The sequence below is a fragment of the Zonotrichia albicollis genome, chromosome 2 (genome assembly GCF_047830755.1).
Source record: "Zonotrichia albicollis isolate bZonAlb1 chromosome 2, bZonAlb1.hap1, whole genome shotgun sequence".
Classification (NCBI taxonomy): Eukaryota; Metazoa; Chordata; class Aves; order Passeriformes; family Passerellidae; genus Zonotrichia; species Zonotrichia albicollis.
In genome coordinates, this window is record NC_133820.1 from 11175850 (window position 1) to 11198164 (window position 22315).

Consider the following 22315-nt stretch of genomic DNA (forward strand, 5'->3'; position numbering starts at 1 on the left):
TTTAAAAATTGAAATTCCATTTGTTTTAATAGAACACTTTAAGAAAACAGCAAGAAAAATAGAACTTTTGCAGTTTGTTTCCTTGTTTTGTTGTTATATTAGGCTTTAAGTATCTAAATGGGAGATTGATTTTGTTCTTAAATTAGGATGATTTGATGCTGAATTAGATTGGCACTTGAAGTGCAACCTTTTCTGTGAGCAGTGTTTAGAGCAGTGTTTATAACTGGCAGGTATTTTGCAAGGTGGACTAGAAGAGCAGATTAAATTCAGATTTACATGGCTGGAAGAATTTCCTAGGTGTTATGTGGAACACATGGAATTCACTGTGCACTTTTGCAATCTGATGTAAACCATATTTTACATAAAAAAAGCTTTATGCCTCCTGGATTGACACAGGAGTGACTAAACAAGTCTGCTGTCTGATGAGCATGTGAAATAGTTTGTCATCAAGTAATTCCAGTCTGACCAGTATCAGACATCTGTGGTGCCTTTGAATGATACTTTGTTCTAAATACAAGTAGATATTACTTGGGGTTTAATTTCACAAGTATTTGCCAGCTATCTACTCAGGAGCAGATATCCAATCTCTGCAGCTTTGGTAACCTGTGATTTAATCTATGGTATTTGTGTTTCAGTTCATTTGTTTTTCATCATGCAGGCAGAAAGTATTTCTTTTCTTCTGAAAACCAGCAAAAGAATGCCATAGTCACATGAACTGTACTTCAAAGTTGGGTAGCAAGGAGAGCAGGCTATTTTACTTGTGTCAAGAGAAATAATAAAGGTTAATTTAGACCTTAGAGGTTTAGTCTTCAGGAAAAAAATAAGCTTAAAGGTGCTGAGTAGTGTGTAGGCTCACAAGAAATTCTTCTAGAGGTACAGAGGAATACTAATTTCAGTAAAATAATGCTTATTGTTGCAGGGTGTTACTTCAAGCTTTTTAAGTCTTGAGAGAAACGTTTCTGTCCTAAATGCAGCTCTGCTTGTGCAGTTGTCAATGCAGGCTCTCTTCAAGACAAAGAGTATCATCTAGATATTATTTCAGGGAACCTTTAGTTTCTGAAATGGGATTTTCTTCCCAGAAAACTGCATTATTTTGTAATATTGACAAGTAAAAGGCATGCAACATTACCTTAGTACAAGTAACCCTATATATTATTATGACTCAGGTTATTGGGTAACATTTCTGTTCAGTAGCTTTCTGTTACCACTTTGTTAAATATTTTTATTCTTCACATACAGGAACATAGGAATCTGCCTTTCATGCGGGAATTGAGGTACCTGTTTGCACTTCTAGTTGGTTCAAAGAGAAAATATGTTGATCCATCAAGAGCAGTTGAAATCCTTAAAGATGCTTTTAAGTCAAATGATTCCCAACAGGTAAATTTCATGTATTTTCAATCAATTTTATGCATGAGTTTACATAGTCATATTGTAATAGGAAATACTTAACATAAACATAGGCAACAGAATTTCAAAATGTCCACAGAAAAGCAACTTCTAATTATCACAGTCTTTGAACTTATGTGGTTTCTGGTTCTATTTATTAGAAAGGTGAAAAAAAAAATCGAGACAACGGGACTATTTTATTCAATACACTTTCTTGCTATTATTTTAGAAATGGACTAATAGTTCAACATTCTTGCTTTTAGGATTTGGTTTAGCTTCCAAGTCTGGGGGTTTTCAAAGGAGAAATATTATTCTGATCTAACAGTACACCCAGGGCTGTACTGTTAATGTACAATGCCATTATATGCTTGTTTAGATACTGGTTTGGAGGATCTAAATATTCAGGATTATTACCCAAATTTTAATGTGCATATTCTGCTTTTTTTGGAGAATTTTTATTTCTTCAGATGCTTTGTTTCATAACATGAGGTTATGTGGCTGAGTTGTTTAATTACAATAGCACACTGAATTTGTTGCTTGATGAAAGTAATATTAGTCACCACTTGCTAGATACCAAAGGGTTTGAACAATGGGATTCAAGAGATGCCTTTGGACTAGCGTGGTGTGAAAGCTGAGCCCAAGTAACAAGGATCACAGGACAGTGTCACTGCTGAGGAACACCAGAGCCACTCATAAAAAAAACAATCATGGCATAGTCTTAGACATTGTGTGATTCTGGAGCACTGGTGGAAGGGGAAGGGAATTCTGCTAAACTGGTCTTGTAAGGTGACACTTTGTTGTGTTCTGTTGCCAATGTGTACTGATCACTTTGTTTTTTAACAGCAAGATGTTAGTGAATTTACACACAAATTATTAGATTGGCTAGAAGATGCCTTCCAAATTAAAGCTGAAGAAGAGAGGTAAGATTTTTTTTCTAGCTCTGCATGTTGAACATTTTAGATGAGAGAAAAGCAAACCCAATCACCAAAAATGCAATTCTCTGTATGGCTGAAAGAATTTTGACTCGGTAGCTTGTTCTAGTTCAAGTGTGATTTTTTCCATGCATATCAATACTTTTGGGTTTTTTCCACAAGTTGTCTTTTTTCACCCTCTTATTTCATGTTAGAAATCTAGCTCCATGAAGTCCAGAGTATATAAAGAGTAAAATAGAGAGGTGTTTTGTAGATAGTCAATTAGGCTTTTTTTATTTTAATACCATTTTGCTTTTTGATCCTGTAGTTAAAGTACTTCAAAACCTCGCTCCTCTTTCTCGTCTTAGAAGAAAATACACATTGTTTGTATTAGTGAGCATCTGGAAACTCTTTTGAACACATGATTTTTTCTATAATGTTTCAAGAAACAGTTTTTACAAGTGTTTTGTACAGTTTAAGCTATATTGTTACTTAATCTGGTTTGCATAGATTGTCTTAAAATGAAACGCTTCTGAAAACTAATTTTCAGAATATATTTTTCTCTGCGAATATCTGAATCATTGTTATTGTCATTAGAGGGAAGTACAAAAATAAATTAACAGTAAAATAGGCATAATTTCTATAATGAATTCAGAAGTTTAAAAACTTCTGAATTCATTCATTCTGAACTCTGAACTTGAGAAGAATTAATAGTTTTATAAATCAAGGGTTGTAGCTTTGACTTGGTTTTTTTTTTGCACTAACACAGCTCTTGTTCTTTCAGGGATGGAGAGAAACCAAAGAACCCAATGGTGGAGTTGTTTTATGGAAGATTTCTAGCAGTAGGTGTACTTGAAGGTATGCATCAGAATTTACTTGCACTTCTCTGGTCATGTCTGATCTGTGCTTGTCCAAGCACACGGGTGACTGATGCATTTTTAGGATTTTAGCTGCTTCTGCAGAAGCAGATATGGAGAACACACATATATAAATTTGTCTGTGACAAATGGTTGGTGAGGTATGAGACTGAGGAGAAATGCAGTGAGCTGCAGGGATCCACAAAAACTGTTTTCATAACCTTCAGGAGCTGAGTGTATGTTCTCAGCGCAGCAGAACTTGGGGTGAGATGCTGAGGGAAAATGCTTAGAAAAAATTATTGGGGCACTGTTACCACTTAACAGAAGGCAAGATACTGTATTTCACTGAGCTGTTCTGTCATGTTCCCTCTGATTCATTTAATGCAATTTAAACCTTGAGTTACAGCATTTCCTTCTGCACAATTTCTCATATGGAAAACTCACCCTCCTACAAGTACAGTTTGTTGGGAAACAAGTCAGTGGAAACCTGCTCAAGGGTGGTGTGGTGAGAGTGCTAAGGAGGGAGACACTGTACAACAAGCTTCCCTTTACCTTATTTGTATGTGATTAGTAGATCTGCAGAATTGTACTGTTCTCTATTTTCAAAAGGCCCTGGAAGTATTTTTGAGTAATTTTAAAGTTGGTGATTCTGCCTCCCATCCAAATGAATGACTTTTGCATTTGAATTAAGCAGGTGTAGTCTTTTAAGTGGCTTCCAGGTTATTCTGTGACCTTGAACGTATTTCTAATGAGTTGTCAGATTTTGAAACCATTCTGCAGATTTCTTGCTGGTAGCATTCTTGCTTCTTTATATTTATCTGCTTTCATTCCTTACATTCTCATTTTAACAGAGGAGATATGTAAAAGTCAAACAAATGAAAAGAAACTAGGGGATGCAAGGCTTGTTACTGACTTTAGGTTGAAATAAATTGAATTTCTAGGTTGAAATCACTTGTCCCCCATATTTGTCCTCATTTTTGCACTTACATCTTAATACAATGTTACCAAAATATAATCTTGTTTTCAGGACAGAAATGAATGTTCTCTTTTGTGGCTTATTTTTGCAAAGTGTACTTATACAAAGGGCTCTTTCATACCAGCAATTCCCCTGGCTTTGCTGATACAATATACATTTGTATTATGAAGCTCCTATTTGCAGGGGAGGACTTTGATTTATATGTGTAAAACTTGCCATATGTCTGTGGTGCCAAGTAATTTTCAGTTTTGCTTATTACCAAAAGATGCTAAAAAAATATAAAAGTGGGCTGAAGAGGAAAATACAGTAATTTTTAATATTGCTTGAGCAACATTTTTGAATAAATTGTCTTTTGGCTTATAATTAAATTCAATAAGAAAATGTGGGTATTGTTTAGTAGACGAGATCAATTGACCTAGGATGGATAGAGGTTTTTTTGAGGTAGTTTTTTTGTTCTAAAACATTAACTGCTTAATTTTTCATGTGAAGGTAAAAAATTTGAAAACACAGAAATGTTTGGCCAGTATCCACTACAGGTTAATGGCTTTAAAGATCTGCATGAGTGCCTAGAAGCTGCAATGATTGAAGGGGAAATTGAATCTCTCCATTCAGAAAACTCTGCAAAGTCTGGTCAGGAGGTGAGTTAAGTGCTCCTGTGGACTTCTCTTGGGATGGTATTGTAGTGCCTTTTATTTTTCTTTGGGTTTCATGTCTGGTTTTTATGGTTCATGGCACCTGCTGTATAGATGGGAATCCCCATTGCCTGTAAAGGCTCAGCTGCTTTCTCTTTACACAGTTGTTCATGTTTCATCACAGTTATTTTAAAAATGTGAAATCTTGGAGGTTTTTTCCTACTTAGGTAAAAAGTTCAGGTGTAATTTCTTCCTTGATGTCAATCTTCTGCAGTAGTGCAATTTTGCTTCCTTTAATGTGAAGCCTAGTGACACACACTGAAATCATCCTCCAGTCTGAAGTTCTGGTACCAATTTGTGTTTTACAACAAATGTTTTATGGCATCTCTTCTACGATGAGCATATTTCCTGAAATGTAATTTGATGCAAACAAAATCACATAAATTTCTTGGTGCAATCCCAAATTTAGTTTCTCCATGCAAGGTGAAGCCTTGTTTGTATCTACTACAGGAGCATAACTGTTCATCTTATGAACTAAAGGTTGTCTTGCAGTAATAACCTGTGTGTATTCACACATAAAATACCAGTTCTGTTATAAATGCTTGACTAGAAATGTCAGACTTGGGTGTTGTGGGTTTGTTTTGGTTTTGAGGCTTTTTTAACTTGTAATATTGGGAAACAGCAGGATAGTGAATTACAGATCTATACTGTTAAGCTTTGAGTTCTGTGAAATTGTCAGCTTTGCTTCTTAGAATGTGGAAATAGAAGTGAAATAGACACATGACAGATTTACAGTGGTGGGAAAACAAGAAAAGTAATGTGTCAAGTCCTACTCTAGAAAAAGCATTGCTTTATTATGACTGGGGCCAAGTAAATTGGTTATGTGCCCCTGAAATAATCTATAGTGTTATTGCTTCTTTTAGTAGCTGTGTTTAAATGCCTGAAAGATGTCACAGTGCACTGGAAGGTTTGGAAGTACTAAATAACTCTGAATTTCTTGTATCTTTAACATGGTCTGTCTCAACTGAACAAAGACTTCAAGTAACTTTTTTCTGAATTGATTGATATCAAAGCTTAAAGAGAATAATAATGTGGTACTCAAATGTGTTGAAAGATCCTCAAAGTAACATTCTGGGTTCTTTTTCCTTTTTCCTACCATTGACTGTAATAGGGTATTTAGCTTGACTGCTATTAGTATAAGTATTAATATTAGTATTGTTATCATGATACCTAAAAGCCTCAGTTACAGAGCAGGGTGTCAGCTAGTGAGCTAATGTAGGAATGGAAAAAGGAGACATTCTCTGTCCTGAGGAACTTAAATCCTGCTTCAAGAGAATTTTAGCCATGAGCACTGGAAGAAAAGGCTGTTTGCCAGTTATTATATGAAAAGACTATTCAAGACATTTGGCTGGATAGGAGAACTTGAAGTGAGCCCTGAGTCAAATGCCACATCTGGGCTATGGCACTGATGACAGATATGTCAATGGTGTCTGCAGCAATCAGAGAAACTTCAGGTGGTGGTTAGACACCCCAAACTTATTTAAATGGGTAGACTGTGGTTGTTATGTGTGAGAATGGACAGGAAAAAAATGATCTTCAGTGCTGGAACTGGAGCTGGATTTGTATTGTAATTGAGAAACAACATATGTAAAAAAAGAAATGAGGACTAGGGATAGACCTCTGCTGAGTAGTCAAAGACAAATGGGGTAAGATGATGATGATAGCAGAAGATTGTAAGATGATTAGAGACATGAGTAGAAACTTTAAGCTGTTAGTATGCAGGAAATGTCAAACACTCACTGATCCTGTTTCAGAGGGGATCATTAGAAGCTTTGAATGTTGCTAGGTGAATGAAAGGATCAGGAAGCTGAGTCTGAGAGAACTATAGCAGGAAGAGCACTTGCTAACAGTGTAAACAGCCCTTTCAGTATCATTGAGGAGTTGACAAGGCAGGTAGGCTCAAGCATGAGCTGACTTCTGTATGAGCAAAATAAATGTGAGTGGAATAAGTATTTCTGCCTCCTCTGCTGGAACACAGATAGCAAAGCTTTTATGGGCATGGGCAACTAATAGTCTGTGTTTACATTGAAGGGAGAGGGTGGTAGCATTGGAAAACTTATGCTGACCCACTCTAACACCAGTTTCTGTCATAGTTGTGTCAGTCTGCAGGTATTGTGTCATTATTACTGAATTTCTGCTATTGGAAGGCATTAATTTTGGGGATTTCTGTTTCTTCATCCAGCACTGGTTCACAGAGCTTCCTCCTGTCTTAACATTTGAGCTGTCAAGATTTGAGTTTAATCAGGCTTTGGGGAGACCAGAGAAGATACACAACAAATTAGAATTTCCTCCAATTTTGTATCTAGACAGGTATGGTATAATATTATCAACAAAATTCTAGTGTGGATATAAAGTAAATCTTGTAAGTTTGTAAAGTTCATGATGTGTCTTATGCTCACTTGAATCATAGTAAATTTATGTTCTATTTACACAATTTAGAGTTTTCATGGGTTTCATCTGTTTCAGAAAGTACACATAGATCACAATTTAAGACATACTGCTGCTTTGTGTCAAAAACCTGCTTCTACTTTCATTTATTGCTCGGTACTTGTGTACACAGGCAAAATACTCTGAAAATCAGACCCACCATTTATGGGTCCCTTTGGGAAACATGGTGGCAAGTTGGATATTTTGTGGTGTTCCAGATGGTCTTCAGACATGCAGTCAGTTCTCAGCATGAGTGCATGCAGTTTCTCTTTAGAGCAAAAATACCAGGATGGCTTTCAGTAAAGTTATTTGTGAACCTAAATAATGAAACAGAAGTATTGCTCTGTGGTTGCCACTTAAACTACTTAATTTAGAATCTCTCTAATAGTGGCTTTCTAATACATTTTTGTCATCCTCAGTATCAACAGTGCTTTTGACACTGGGGAAAATGCATCTTCTGAAAGTTATGGAAGGGAAGGCTCATTTTCTTCTCAGTTCTCTTTTAGTGCTGAGTATATTGTAGGTTCTAGAGGGTGTGAGTTTTTATTAGTATTGAACTGCATGGCTGATGGAGACAGACCTCAGTTTCACTGGTGGGATACTATAGGCTGACAATACTTTCTAAATTTTGTTTTACAGGTATATGCACAAAAACAGAGAAATAACAAGAATTAAACGAGATGAAATCAAGAGACTCAAAGAGTACCTCACAGTTTTACAACAGAGATTAGAACGGTACTATAGATAACTGTGTCAATGCAAATAGTATTGTGGGCTATGTAGAATAACTCTTTGCAATTGTATACTTTGTGTATTACCTGAGATTTCCTTTCTATATCTTTTCTTTTAACCTTTCTTTGGAAGCTATGTATGAGTGTTGTAATTCTGATTCATGAAACATGCTAGGAAAGATTTGCTTGAATTAATTGCAGTCAATCAGAAAAAAAATATAATTTTTTTTTCTTTTTTAATTTTTTTTTTTTTGTATCTGTGAGTCATGGCATTAATACGTTTTGTGGTTAACAGATATTTAAGCTATGGTTCTGGTCCTAAACGATTCCCCTTGGTAGATGTCCTGCAGTATGCCCTGGAGTTTGCCTCCAGCAAGCCGGTGTGCACGTCCCCCGTGGATGACCTGGGTGCCAGTGCCCCTGCCAGTGGCACTCTGCCACCACAGATCCCCCCCAGGTAAGGGCTGCCTCTGCTCCCAGGCAGAGACCAGAGCTAACCAGCACGTTCAGCTGCTTTGTGCACCACACCAGTAAAATCAGGCATCTCTAGAAGGGGTAGCAAAAAGTTTCTGCTCTTTTCTTTCAGCACGGCAGGTTTAAATAAATAAAAATGTTAATGACCTGGGTTTGTCTCATGCACTTAGAAAAAAGTCTTCACAAGGAGATTACCATTTTCAAGCACAGCTCTATTTCATCTACAATTCTAAATAGACTGAAGATGCTGGTGAGGTCACTGATTCCCATGTGTATTGTTTAAGAATCTGAATTGGGCAAGTGTGTATGTGCTGCATAGCATCAAGGTTTCTGGTGTGCAATTTATCTGTTACTTTTTGCCTAGGAGCTAAGCTCCTTTTCTGCCATGCAGTTTGCATATCTTACCAAATTTGTCAGGAACCTAAATAATCTGACTTCTTAAATGCGGAGCAACTAAAGTACCAGAGAGATCAATGTCCAATAATGTTGGTTTTCTCCCTGTTTAAGTTAGTAACTCAGTGTAGGGGGTTGAGTGTATGCTCAGTCAGTTTGCAGATGATGCCCAGCAGTTAAGGACTGGAGGGGTGCTGGTCAACAGTGACTGAACACGAGCCAGCAGTGCCCATGTGGCCAATGGCCCCTGGCCTGGATCAGCAGCAGTGTGGCAATAGGACCAGGGCAGTGACTGTGCCCTGTGCTGGGCACTGCTGAGGTCACAGCTCAATCCTGTGCTCGGTTTTGGGCTCCTCACTGCAAGAGAACATTGAGGGGCTGGAGTGTGTCCAGGGAAGGCAATGGAGCTGGGGAAGGGTATGGAACACGAGTGTGATGAGAGGGAGCTGGGGAGACTCAGCCTGGAGAAAAGGAGGCTCAGGGGAGAGCTTGTCACTCTGTCAGCTCCCTGACAGGAGGGTTTGCCAGGTGGGATCAGCCTCTTCTCCCAGGTAACAAGTGACAGGACACAAGGAAACAGCCTCAAGTTGCACTAGAGGAGGTTTAGATTGGATACTAAAAAATATTTGTTCACAGAAGGGTTTGTCAAATGTTGGAACAGACTTCCCAGGGCAGTGATGGAGTCTTCTTCTGTTTAAAATATGTGTAGATGTGGCACTGAGGGACATGGTTCAGTGGTGGACTTGGCAGTGCTGGGTTAATGGTTGGACTTCATCATCTTAGTTGTTTTCTCCAACCTAAATAATTCTTTGGCAGTAGAGTACAATGTTGGATAAGTGGACATTTAACAGTTTGTAACATAGCTTTGTATATTGTATTTGGACAACAGGGTTCTGTCTTCTGGATCAGTCAAGGTTGTTAAATTTGTCATTCAGGGAAGTGAAGTACATTAATCTAACAAGGTTTTAGCAAGATGTCCAATGCCTTACTGGTATCATGCCAGCAAAAATTGTGGTGATTGATAAGAGAAGACAAACTTTTAAAAGTTACCATTGCTTCCATGAAATGTAATATCAAAAGTAATAAACTGGTCAAACTCCTGTACAAAATGTTTGTTCTGTAGAAATGAAAGTACTGTGGCTTTTTTTGTCCATCTGTAGAAACACCACAGCATGTTATATGGAGTGATATTTTTAGCTCTTAATGTTCTCAGACCTTTCTAAACTAATGAAAAATCCAAGTTCCTCAGGCTGTATCATGATGCTATACACAAAGTAAAAATTCAGTGGGATGCAAGAAAGATCTCCAGATTCCTCTTATGCAGTGTAATTATATAGAAGTGATCTTGTTGATGGGAAGAGAAAAATCTGTAACAAGTAACATTTTTATTACCCTGCTGCTCTTGCAGAATTCTCCTAAGGTGGCTGCTTTGCAGTTTGTGTTAGAGTGGTTTGGAAGAAATTTAGATGGCTTGGTAGTGCATTTCCTGTGTGGCATAAATATCAGATTTATTTATCTGATATTAAATAATCCTTCATATCTGATATTAAATAGTCCTTCATTATTGCTGTTCAGCTAACATAAGTTGTAGGTAGGATGTTAGAAAAAGTCTGCTAGGCATAAGACACATGAAGGAAGTTGTTAAACTGAGCATTTGTGCATATTGGATTTTATGGTCATTGGCCATAAGACAAACTACTGCGATTTCTCTCTCTGCCATTTGGCTGTAAATGTTTCAAACCATAGTTATTTACATGTATGACATGATTTGAAATTGTTCATTAGTGTTTCAACTAAAGCAAACTTTGTTGTTGTGCTAATATGTAATGCACCACAAAGCTTTCAGAATTTAAATACTAATTCCATGTTGCTATTGTAGTTATTTTTTCTGGATTGCTCTTTAGGAAATTATTACTGTTAAAATGCCTGTTTTCAGATAAAAAGCTTATTTTTATGGTGTAACTTTTAGTCTCTCTACATGATGATTCAATTTTTATATTTCATGTTTTGAATGAATGCAGCACAATAGAGCAGCAGGGGCCTTCATCATCAGAAGTCCCAAGCACATCTCCTGTACAGAGATCAGTAATACATAAACCATTCACACAATCACGGATTCCCCCTGACCTGCCCATGCATCCAGCACCAAGGCACATCACAGAGGAGGAGCTGTCTGTCCTGGAGGGCTGCTTGCACCGCTGGAGGACTGAAGTAGAGAATGACACAAGAGGTAATGGCACACTGGGCATTTGCTGTAGGAAAGGATTTGTGCACATGGGGGAAATCTTTCATCCTAGAAGGTTTAGCATTTGGCTTGTAGATAGATGTACCATGTGTGAAATGCACCCTGTTTGGTTTTTCATGAGATAAAGATGTAGTCATGTGCAGTTATGCAGCCTTGTGGAAAAAAAGTTCTTTCTTCTTTGTCTTTCAGATTTACAAGAAAGTATATCCCGAATACATCGGACAATTGAGTTGATGTACTCTGACAAAACAATGGTCCAGGTAAGTACAGTTTAGGCATAACTGAAAACAGATTTTTTTGCACTTTTTAAAAATTCTTAGATGCTTGAAAACAGAGCAAGTATACGGTTATGTAGTGTTTTGAGAGCAAGTATACAATTATGTAGTGTTTTGAGAAATTTCATTGCAAAGTCATAATGGGCTTTGTAAGCCTTTAGTTGTGCACAGTCAAATGAAAGACAGCATTACAGTATTTTAGAGGTGACATGCTTAAATTCAGGCAAATATGATGAAAAGCCCAAGTATGTTCTACCTCTGATCCTCATTTTTTACTTGAATGCAGATTTGCTTAGCAAAATTTTCTTGACCTGATTTGCCCATTATTACTCAGTAACCTTATGGGTTTAAGGTGATGAAGCATTAGACACAGGGAAGTGCTGTTTACTTTGCTGCTTAGTGCCACTGTGTATTGCAGCTTCTATGCTAATACAATGAAATTCAAGGCTCCTGATTTTGATTTGTAGTTAATTCCAGTGAGTGGTTTTGTTGCTATTGGCTTGTTTGTTTGTTTGGTTTTTGGTTTTTTTTACTTTTTCTGGATTTTGTATCACTCACAACTTTGATTATTAGTCTAAGCTATCTTCTAGCAAATTCTTATTCTGTGTAATCTGAACAGTTTTTTAAAATCTTTTGCTGTGGAGTTGTGGCTCCTCTGCTGTTTCTTATGTTCACATACTCATCTTCTCTTGCTCTTGAGAGGTTTTAAGGTTAAGGATTTCTTCCTCTGTTACTTTCTGTTAGTAAAAAGAACTATTTGCATTCCAAGATCTGTTCAGCTTACAGTTTTTCTTGGGTATGTTTTCTTTTTGTACATGGCTCCTAATAGTTACTGACAGCTGAACTGTAATGTTAAGGATCTCAGGCAGATTTGCCTAGATGAATTTGTTTAAGCTTGCTACTAGCAGGCACTTTTTTCCCTTAATACTTGTGTTCTAAGAAGAAGGCCACAAGCTACATGTCATCTAACTGTAAAATTAATTAATTTAGTAACTTGCGTACTTGCATCTGAATAATCTACCTGTGTTGGCTTAGGTGTTGCAGGAAGAAATACCTCTGGATAGCAAAGATACTAGTCAGCTCTTATTACAAAAGAAAAAAGAGATTTCTTAGCAAAACACAAAGTAGGTGCTGAACCCATCTGAAATCAAAGGCAGGAAGGGAAGCTGCCCTCCTGCAGCTCACCTGGTTTGTCCCTGTTGCTGTTTTGGCACAACAGGAAGGAAGCAGGTACACAGAGCTGTCTGCTTTTCCCTGCTTCCTCTGTCTCTGGGTGATTTGATAGCTGGGTATTGCCCCATTCCCTGGGAACAGTTTCCCTCTGCAAAATACAATTGCAGGATTGCAGTCTTGAAGTCAAGTTCTATGCACATAAAACTAGATACATTTTTAAGACAAGCATACACTAGGAAGCATCCTGCAAATATTATATTTATGAACTATTTGATAAGCTCTTTGTTTTCTCATTTTGTCCTTTAGGATTCTGAGCAGATACAGTAGTCCATAAAACCTTTGTCAAATTGTCATATGAAATGCATTCCTGAAATCTTTATTGTTTCATTCTCCTGAATGAATGTTTTATCAGCTGCTTATTTATTTCCTTCCTTCTGTGAACTTGCTGTTGGGAAAGAGACACAGTTGTTTTTTCTGTGGGAGTTCATCTTGGATATAGCAGCTTTGACATATCTGTTCTCTAGCTACATGTGATGGGGTTGGTGAAGCTCCATTCCTGATTTACAAGTACCAAGTGTAAACTGAGAAGTTTAATGCCACCCATGTTTGTGTTGCCTTGTGCTGTTAATCACTGTTGATATAATGGTTTATCACAAGAGATGCCTGCTGGCACTGAACTCACCTGTCCCCTGGTCACAGACCTCTGTGGGGAACCTTCCTGAAAGCTCAGTGTGGGTGACTGACAGCTGCTTCTCCTGGCTTGGAAGAAAGGGTAGGGACCCTCAAGCTGACCCAGTTCACATGGTTTTACTTAAAAACTATTTAAATTCAACGGGGATTTTTAGTTCCTGATTTTACAGTAAGAAAATTTTGTTTTGACAAAGTCTAAAGAGACTCCTTTTTTATTAAATCAGGATCTGCATACATTTGTGTGCATATGCAGAGGCTTGCAGTCATGTTAAGGAGGCTTTCACACTGGTTTAATAACAGATGTTAAAAACCCCAGTGCATTCAGATTTAAGGACTTGTCAGGATTTCTTCTTGTATTTGGGAGATTTAGAGTGTGATGTGGTGTCTGGAAAGACAGGCTGTTTGATTCCAGCTGCTGTGCAGTCACTCTGCTTTACAGTTCAAGGGGAGTTGCATATCTCCAGCACTTGCATAAAGCCTGGAAGAGAATGATCAGCTTAAAAATAACTTCAAGAAGTTTCTCCAGTCACAGATAGGTGTGTGTTTGTGATTGTTGCAGTACTCAAATGATGTTTGCAAAAAGTACTCAGTACACCTTGAGTTAAAGACTGTTTATCTTCAGTCCAGATTGTGACACCAGCACAAGCTGGTTTTGGGGTTTTTCATCCCAGCTGAGCGGTTGTCATTGAGACACACTGAGCATAGCAGAGAAGCTCAGCTTTCCTTTTTTATGTTGCATGTGCAACAGCAGGTTAAAATGAGTCAATCACTAAGATGTTCTCAAAGGACTTACAAGAAAGAAAGAACTCATTCATTCTGCTTTTCTTTCTCCTTCAGACTCCCAATTACTTAGGTAGAAACGAAGTTTCTCATTGTTCTTACTTGTTGGTGTACAGATGTAGCCTGGAATTCATTTTCCACTGATCCTAGAAACTGCTATCATCCTTTCCCTCAGGAGGAGGAAGGGACCTTTTCAGGTCTTCTGTGCTTTATTTAACTTTTCCTGATACAGTTAAAACAGTGGAAAACAGTTGTATTCCTATTCTACTGTGAGAATTCTATTTTTGGGTAACTGAAGCAGATACTAATTTAAATAAATTCTTTTACTGTCACACAAAAAACACTGAGTTTGAATTTGCATGCACCTTTGCAGACTTTTTGACAGGTTTGCCAGATTGGAACTGAAGCAAATCAGAGACAGTCAAGGCTGAGTTATTTGAGGGTTTTTTTGATAGATACAATGAAGGTAGGAATATTAAGGAATTAAGAAAAGAGGATGAGTGACAGTAAAGGCAGCAGAGTAGACCTATATGTGATATACTAATATTTTAAGATCTCCTGTAACTAGTAGTGGTAAGTAACATAGTTCCAAGTCCTTATGCTTAGTGGGTTGCCAGTTTTACTTGTTTTTCCTCTGTGTTCTGTTTTGATTCTGATTAACTTTATTTCAGTTACCTTTATTTCATGTAGCAATTATTGGTGGCATACAATAGGAACTAAATGCTCTCAGGGAGGGTTTGACATTTGTTTTATCTCCTGTTTTGTTTTTTTAAGGTTCCTTATAGGTTGCATGCTGTCCTAGTTCATGAGGGTCAAGCAAATGCAGGACACTACTGGGCATATATTTATGACCACCACCAGAACAGATGGATGAAATATAATGATATTTCTGTGACAAAGTCAACTTGGGAAGAGTTGGAACGGGACTCTTTTGGTGGTTACAGGAATGCCAGTGCATATTGTTTAATGTACATCAATGACAAGGAGCAGTACTTGATACAAGGTAATGTTATCTACACAGATTCTGCATGATATAGAATAGCTGAATACATTGGTTAAACAAACTTCTTTCAGATGGATTTCCAGTTTTTTGAAATGTTTTTAATAGTTATTGAAAATTTTATTCCCACTAACTGTTAGATTGTTTTTGTGGGTGGAGCAATTGCTGTTCAGCTTATAGATCAATAAAAAGAATGCCTGTGTTTCAGCATTATTAAGATTTTAAAAAAAAACCCCTGTTTGTTAATTTGTAAATATTTAGAGAAGGGATTGCAGAATTTTGGAGGGTTTATCTCAAGATTAGGAGAGAGGTATGGAAATGGAGAAATGAGCCATTTGACATTAAAATCCTTGTGTAGCTGCTTTTTTTCCCCATAAGCTTCAGAGCCCTGATACACTCTACTGGAGCATGAAAACTTGAAAGCTTATGCAGTAAATTGAAATGTGAATAACTTAGACTTACCAACCACACATCAAACCTAAGTAATACATGGGTTGGGAATTTTTTTTCAGGTCATATAGGAGTATGAGCCATAAGACTTTGTATGGAAGTGATTAAAGAGAGGACAGCGATCCCTCAACACAAAGTTTTGGATAATGGTAGACAGAGAGCTGTCTGTGCAAGTGTTCAGATATTCAGTAGAAGGTCATGGAAAATATTCAGGTTCCTGTTTTTTCATAGGGCAGAAGGCTCAAGTGCTCATTTGATCAGTTTTTAAATGAGAACCAGTATTATCCTTGACATTCCTAGGTGGCCAGGTTGCAGCCATAGGGTGTTTGGGCCCCATAGGCTGCCTGTGCCATTCTGATTAAATCTGAGGCTTGCCCACTGCATGGCAATGACTGCTGGTGGATCCCCTGGGATGTGGGATACCCCTGCAGAGACCATTCTCAAAGCAGAAGGAAAATTACTCAATTTAGCTAGTATTCTTATCAGCTAGATTTCTGAATTCCTGTAGGTCCACTCTCCTACTCTCCTTCCCCTTTTCTCTTGGATAGTTTAGTTGTGTTCAGCTCTCTGTGGCATTAATACAATCAAGCAATGGTGAGGATTTTGTGAGTATTCTCTGAATGTTCACAGAGTGCTCAACAGAGAGTAAAACCAGTTAAAACTATTACAGTTTTGGGGATTTGGTGCTATGCTGTACATTTCTGGTAATTTACTTGTGGATATCTGTTGAACATACCTCTTACTTTCTTTTGTCCTTTTGTTTCTTTTTCTGAAAATTATCTTTCATGTTACCACAGAGGAGTTCAACAAAGAAACAGGGCAGATGCTTGTTGGGATGGACACGCTGCCTTCTGATCTAAGGGATTATGTCAAGGAAGACAATAAACGTTTTGAAAAAGAACTTGAAGAGTGGGATGCAGAACTTGCTCAGAAAGCACAGCAGGAGAAATTGTTATCTCAGATACCCAGGGCACCAGCACCCTCACCTGCTCCAGGTTAGCTGCTTCTACCTGTTGACCAAAAATCACTGGGGTTTGTATATATATTTTAGAACATAAGGAAGGAAGAAAAGGTTAATTTGTGTAATCTTGAATTACAGCTATTTACTTGGCCAAGGTAACTATACTTCAAGTTTAGCCTGTTGGGGTGGGTTTTTGCATTTCATTTTTTATTTAAAGAAAATAATTATTCATTGATTCTTCTGACTTTTCCCTCCCAGTTGTCCTGAGCTTCTTTATTCTTTTCTTTTCCCCATAGAAACTGAGTCTTGTTAAGTTAGGTCTCACCAGTCTGTTTTGAGGACTTGTTAGCCTGTAAATGATGTATTTCTTCTATTCAGGATGAATTAGTGTGAGACCTACATTCCCATTTTAAATTAGAATAGCATTTAGATCTGAAGAGCAGAATAATGTATTTGGTGCAGTACATTGAATAGATTTAATGATAATGAGAGTAGGGCCTGCTTATGAAATTGCTGTGTGGCAATTAGGGTGTTAAAATTGGGTGGAAAAGATTCTGACCAGCAACTGTAAGGCCAGTGCTTGTTGGAACCCAGCTAATAAGGGCCACTGGCAATGATGATGAATTTTCTGTCCAGATGTTCTTATTGCTGTATTTGAGTCCTAAAGATTGAGCATACATTTCTCATAGGTATGTGTGACTGCAAAATAAGTGTAAGAAGTGCAGTGATTTAATGGGATTGTTTATTTTGCATATTCTATGGAGAGCTACTTCATCTTCTGTTATGCTTTGAGTTCACAAACACTTTGAGATTTATGCTGTTTCTTTTGTTAGTAATGGAAAGTACAAAATTAATGTTTGGTCTGCCAAAATTTGGTTTCATCATGTAAGGAATATAAGACACTATACTAATCAATTTGTTGCTCTCAAGTGGAGGAGACTGAGATGTCCCTTAAGGCAGAAAAATATAATGTGTTTATTATTTTACAAACCAAAAATAGATCTTGCACTCAAGTGGCTGGAGGTCATTCCATATGCTGAGTCTGTATCCCACAGAAAGTCCAGCTAGAATCTCACCTTTGTTCTCACTCATCCCTGATGATTGGTTGATGAATACCCCTCACTCAGGAGCCTCAATGTATCTATAGACAGGAAAGGTCTAATATAAAATTTCTAATATAATATATTCCCAATATAAAATATTAGTTCCTAATAAAAAATCAGGGATCCATTTGTAGGGAAGTGTTTAAAATTACCTGAGACACAGACTGGTGTAAAGTTGTATTTGTGAATTGTGTGACCTACCCTGCATTTTCTGTGTGCTTGTCTTATCTGTGAGACAGGGATCTAAATAAAACTAAATAATTTTAAAATTCATGCTTATGTTAACACACAAAATTGTTGTCTAATTTCTGTCACTAAGTTCAAGCTGGAGAACCAGAGTATTTAGAGCAGCCATCAAGAACTGATATTTCAAAGCACTTAAAAGAAGATTCTGTACAAGCAATCAATAAAGCTTTAGCTGAACAAGAAGACAGAGGTCCAGAAGCTATAATGGACACGGTGAGGACATTTTGAAGCTTGAAATACTTCTTTTGCTTTAATTTTGCTAGTGAAAATTATACAAAAACTGACAAAAGGGTGTGAGTCTGGAAACTTTGAACTGACAGTTGCTTTTTCTTCAAGGACTGTCCATCACTAAAGTCCATCCAGAAAACTGTGTACAATGGTAATGGGTGTAGTGCAAAAATAAAAATACTAAGATAGGTGCTCTCTATGGGACTAAAGTGCTTGCCAGAAGTACAGCATATTGTTCAAATTAGAATCAGCTGTTTGTGCCCACCATCTTTTAAAAATGTTAGATGATTCCATGTTTTTTGAGGAGTAAACATTAACAGTCCATGTGAAAGACTTGAAAAATATTGCTTTAGACATTCAGGTTTTTATCTGGGAAATGTAAGAACATAATTGAGTTCCTTTGACAGACCTGTGGAAGTTAATGTAGCTTTCCAAAATAAGGGATTTTTCAACTGTTGTATTCTGTAGCTTTTCAACTATTGTATTCTGTAGTTTTAATGCAGATTTACAACTTGACGAAATTTTTTTTTTGATTCATAGGATGCCTATATTAATTTAAAATTTCTATAACAATCAGTGTTGGGTGTTTCTGTTTTCACTTTGTATGAAGTGAAAGAGGAATGGGGCATTAACTATTTTATGGGTTATTAATGAAACTAATATTTGACATTTTCTTCTTTCAGCAAATGGGTTTTTCCTTCCCTCTAAGTATGTAGATAAATGACAAATGTGTTTGCCACAAACCTTTGTGTCATTAAAACAATATATGCATCTAACTTGGAACCGTATCTGTAAATGTAGAGTATAACTTCCTTAGGTATTCTTAGTAACCACTAAGGATATGAACAGTTTAGATCTGTGCAAAATACTTCCTATGTGAATCCAGAAACAGTCTGGCCCCAGATACCTTACAATCTTTGAAAACTATGTGACAGCTTGTTGGCACCCTGTTGACCTGCTGTGTTTTCCACCCCTCCTGTGGTGTCAGGAAGGCAGGGAAGCACACTTCCTCTGCTAAACTGAAATTGAAGCTAACAGGGAACCTCACCTAACTCTGGATGAGAAGATTCTCTGCCACCAAAGCCTTAGGCTGCTGCCTTTTTTGAGTTCTCAGAACAGCTTAGTGGGAAGCTGTTTAATATGTGTTACTCCAGCTGGAAAAGTGACTGTGAAGACACCATAATACATGATAAAATGCCTTTCATAAGGCTGTCCTCCTTCCAGGGTTTGTAGACACCATCCCAGTGGGATGAAAAAGAATCTTAGACTTTTTTCAGTGGATCAAGTGTTGTAGTTCAGGATGATGGCACTGAGCACAGTGGTCAGCCTTAGGACTTCACATCATTGTGGTTGAGGAGCACCACGATCTGTTTAATGAGACAAAAGAAAACAATAAACCATTCAAACATTATTTAGAAACAAATGTAGTTCAATTTCTAGTTAATCTGAAGGTACTCTGGTAACATTTAAAAGCTGTTCTCTGTATCTCTGCATTTCACTTAGGCAGAATTGTGCTTCCTTCTCAGTGTATCAGCATGCTTTTTAATTATTCTGCTTCCATGTGCATTCAGACATGCAGGCATAAATCCCATTACTTTTCTTTTTGTTTGTCCATTTATAAAAGAAGGAAACCCAACATCAGCATTTGTAGGTTACTCACCACATATTAATTCTATCCATTTTGTGCCTTTTGTCCATTTTTTCTGCCTTTTGATTGCATAGCCCTCCTTTGTATGTATACAGTGTTGGGTGTAAATAGATACTGGGTTTTTGGAATCTTTGTTAAAAAGTGAAGTATTGTTACAGTTGCAGAACAAGTAGCATAGCACTTGGCCTTTGCTTGGATTAGAGTCAAGGTTTAGGTTCTGCAAATGTTGCAAACTGCCTATTATTCAAGGATGGACAATAGGAGCCAATGTTTGTCTCTGTTGTTGTTTGAAACTTAGTTTAACATATCAAGAATTTTAGTAACTAAGATAGTCTTCTCCTGCTTTTCTGTTTAATTACTCTTGTAAAAAATAATCCAGTTTAATGTAATGCTCCTTTAAATGTTCTTTAAAAGGCTTTTTTTGTATTTTTTTCTCTCCCAGAGCATTGGGAAATTAGCTTTCAGGTTTTTTTGATCCTTTAGTGTGACTTTATCAGGTATTTCAGATGTGCAGTATCTCACCTGGCCATCTTCAAGGCTGGATGGGTCCCTGAGCAACCTGATCTAGTGGGTGGGTGGCATCTTTAGGACTAGATGATCTTTGAGGTCCCTTCCTAAACTATTCTATTATTTTACAATATACTTAGTAATTTTGGGGTGAAATATACAAAAAATGTTGGTTCACAGACTCATCCTTTGCTGAGTGACTTAAATTTGTAATGGATATTAGAGTTGTAATACTGGTATAATAAGATGTAAAGATAGAATTAGTGAACAAAGAACAAATGAAATAACTATAGTAATTATGGCTTAGTTTTAAAATGTACTGCTTAAAAAATTATAAATATCACTTAAATTCTGAAAAAATTCAGAAGCTGTATGTAGTTAGCGAATATAAGCAATGGACATCATTGTACTAGATCAGCCTGTCAGTTTGCATCTCTCCATAATTTTGTTGTATTTTCTGATACTTATTATGATTATTCTTTTTTTTTTCCCCAAGCTTGTACTGATAATGGTTTTCTTCTGCAGAGCTCTGCTAATGCCCCAGCTCAAGCAGCTCCCACCCAGCGAGTGGTGGAGGTGGCGATCCCCGATGTGGGGACGTTTGTCATTGAGTCAGAGGAGGGGGGTTATGACGATGAGGTACTCGTGTGCACTGCTCCTCCTCGGGGCTACCTCGTGCTGCCTGATGAGAGTTTTGGCATGTCTGCACACTGTGACACCTAACAGACTTCCGCAAAACTAAATGCTTAGTGATTTGTGATCTTTAACAACGTCTTATTTTGCTGTGGAATACGGAAGGAAAGCACTACAAACTCTTAATTGGGCACGGTTTGCATGCTGCCTTTTACACTGGAGGTGTATCTGTCTCTTCAGCTCTGGAGGGTGAATGTTTGTGTTAGGCCAGGTAGCCTTCAAAATGCTGGTGATAAGACTTCACACTGCTGCATTATTTAAAAGGGGACAGGACACTGAGAAATGCTCTTAATGTTTGTGCTTTCTTGTCAGTCCAGTAAAGTCTGATCTCTCATTTGCCAAGGTTAAGCTTTTCAGGCTTTGGGGATTAAATTAGCCATGGAAATAAGCTGAAATTGATCTGGCTGGTAGAACTGAATCTTGCAAATCTTAAAAATAATTCAGACTCATGGTGGTACATGTGCCTGCTACTACTTGAGGAATAATTGAGGAGCCTGTTGTTTTTCTGAGGAACATTGTTTATTGCTGTCCAGTTTCAGCAGTAGAAAGCAGCACTGCTGGTCATCAAACTCCCCTTCATTGTCATTGCTTACTCCATGTTTGTTTTGGGGCAGAATAGAGTTGGTACAGCCCATATTGTCAGGGCTCTGAACATGGGTTCTTGGGGAGCTTTAGCTTCCCTGGACAAATGAATGTTTCAGGTCATTCTGCCCTGGAAGTGTGATCAGTTATAACTGGGAGGATGGGGAATAAAATGGTTTAATTGACATCATCACACTGAGTTTAGCTTCTCACAGATGTGTAGTCTCCACCTTGAAAGAAATGAGGATTAAACCTCATATAATTACCTGCTTGTTGTTTTTACTTTTGTCCCCATGCCCTTGTCTTTCTAGAGGATAACTTTCTTGCCTATTTCCCTATTAGTTTTGTGAGTGTATTCACTTTTTAGAAATGTTTTTATGTGTGGGAGACTCAGAGGGAGTTTAAGATCCTTCATCATTTGTTGCTGCACCAGCAATACCTTGGGCAGGGAGGGAGTGTTTTCCTTTGCTTACAGATAAAAAAGGGGAGAGGCTTTTCTGAGTAGCTTGGATGTATCAAATTGTGTGTAAATGATGTGAATAGCAGTGAGAGATGTCTTGTGTTTGGCTTGGTGGTTGTTAATTGTTTTGGGTATGATGTTTAAGAGATTGTCTGCAGATTTTTCAGGGATTGATTGCATTTGCAGCAGTGAGTCTCCTCTTTTGACCCTGAAATATGCATAAAACACAGGTGGCTTTAGTGCAGTATATCTCAAGTGTGATTGGATGATTTTTCTACTTGAAACTTTTTTTTTAATCCTTTCATGGCCATGGGTAGCACTCATTTAGTGTGCAGTTTCTGCTTGGTACTAATGCTGAACTGTGCATGTTCCTTTCCTGGGAAGTTTGGTCCATGTAACTTTTTTGACACAGATTTTTTTTCCTTTT

The 22315-nt window shown here is 37.5% G+C and overlaps 1 protein-coding gene across 3 annotated transcripts in view; it reads left to right on the top strand.

The window, feature by feature from the left end:
* Nucleotides 1-22315, top strand: part of USP25 (ubiquitin specific peptidase 25) — an 88135-nt gene that overhangs the window by 52929 nt on the left and 12891 nt on the right. For 2 of the 3 annotated variants that reach the window (XM_074532921.1, XM_074532932.1), the window contains 13 exons: nucleotides 1240-1377; nucleotides 2230-2306; nucleotides 3082-3155; nucleotides 4620-4768; nucleotides 7005-7132; nucleotides 7889-7984; nucleotides 8276-8437; nucleotides 10869-11077; nucleotides 11282-11352; nucleotides 14785-15013; nucleotides 16258-16455; nucleotides 17844-17983; nucleotides 20679-20792. In XM_074532921.1, coding sequence (XP_074389022.1) covers nucleotides 1240-1377; nucleotides 2230-2306; nucleotides 3082-3155; nucleotides 4620-4768; nucleotides 7005-7132; nucleotides 7889-7984; nucleotides 8276-8437; nucleotides 10869-11077; nucleotides 11282-11352; nucleotides 14785-15013; nucleotides 16258-16455; nucleotides 17844-17983; nucleotides 20679-20792 — 1785 coding nt within the window. The remainder of the gene's footprint in view (nucleotides 1-1239; nucleotides 1378-2229; nucleotides 2307-3081; nucleotides 3156-4619; nucleotides 4769-7004; nucleotides 7133-7888; nucleotides 7985-8275; nucleotides 8438-10868; nucleotides 11078-11281; nucleotides 11353-14784; nucleotides 15014-16257; nucleotides 16456-17843; nucleotides 17984-20678; nucleotides 20793-22315) is intronic. The other variant, XM_074532930.1, reaches the window with a different exon arrangement.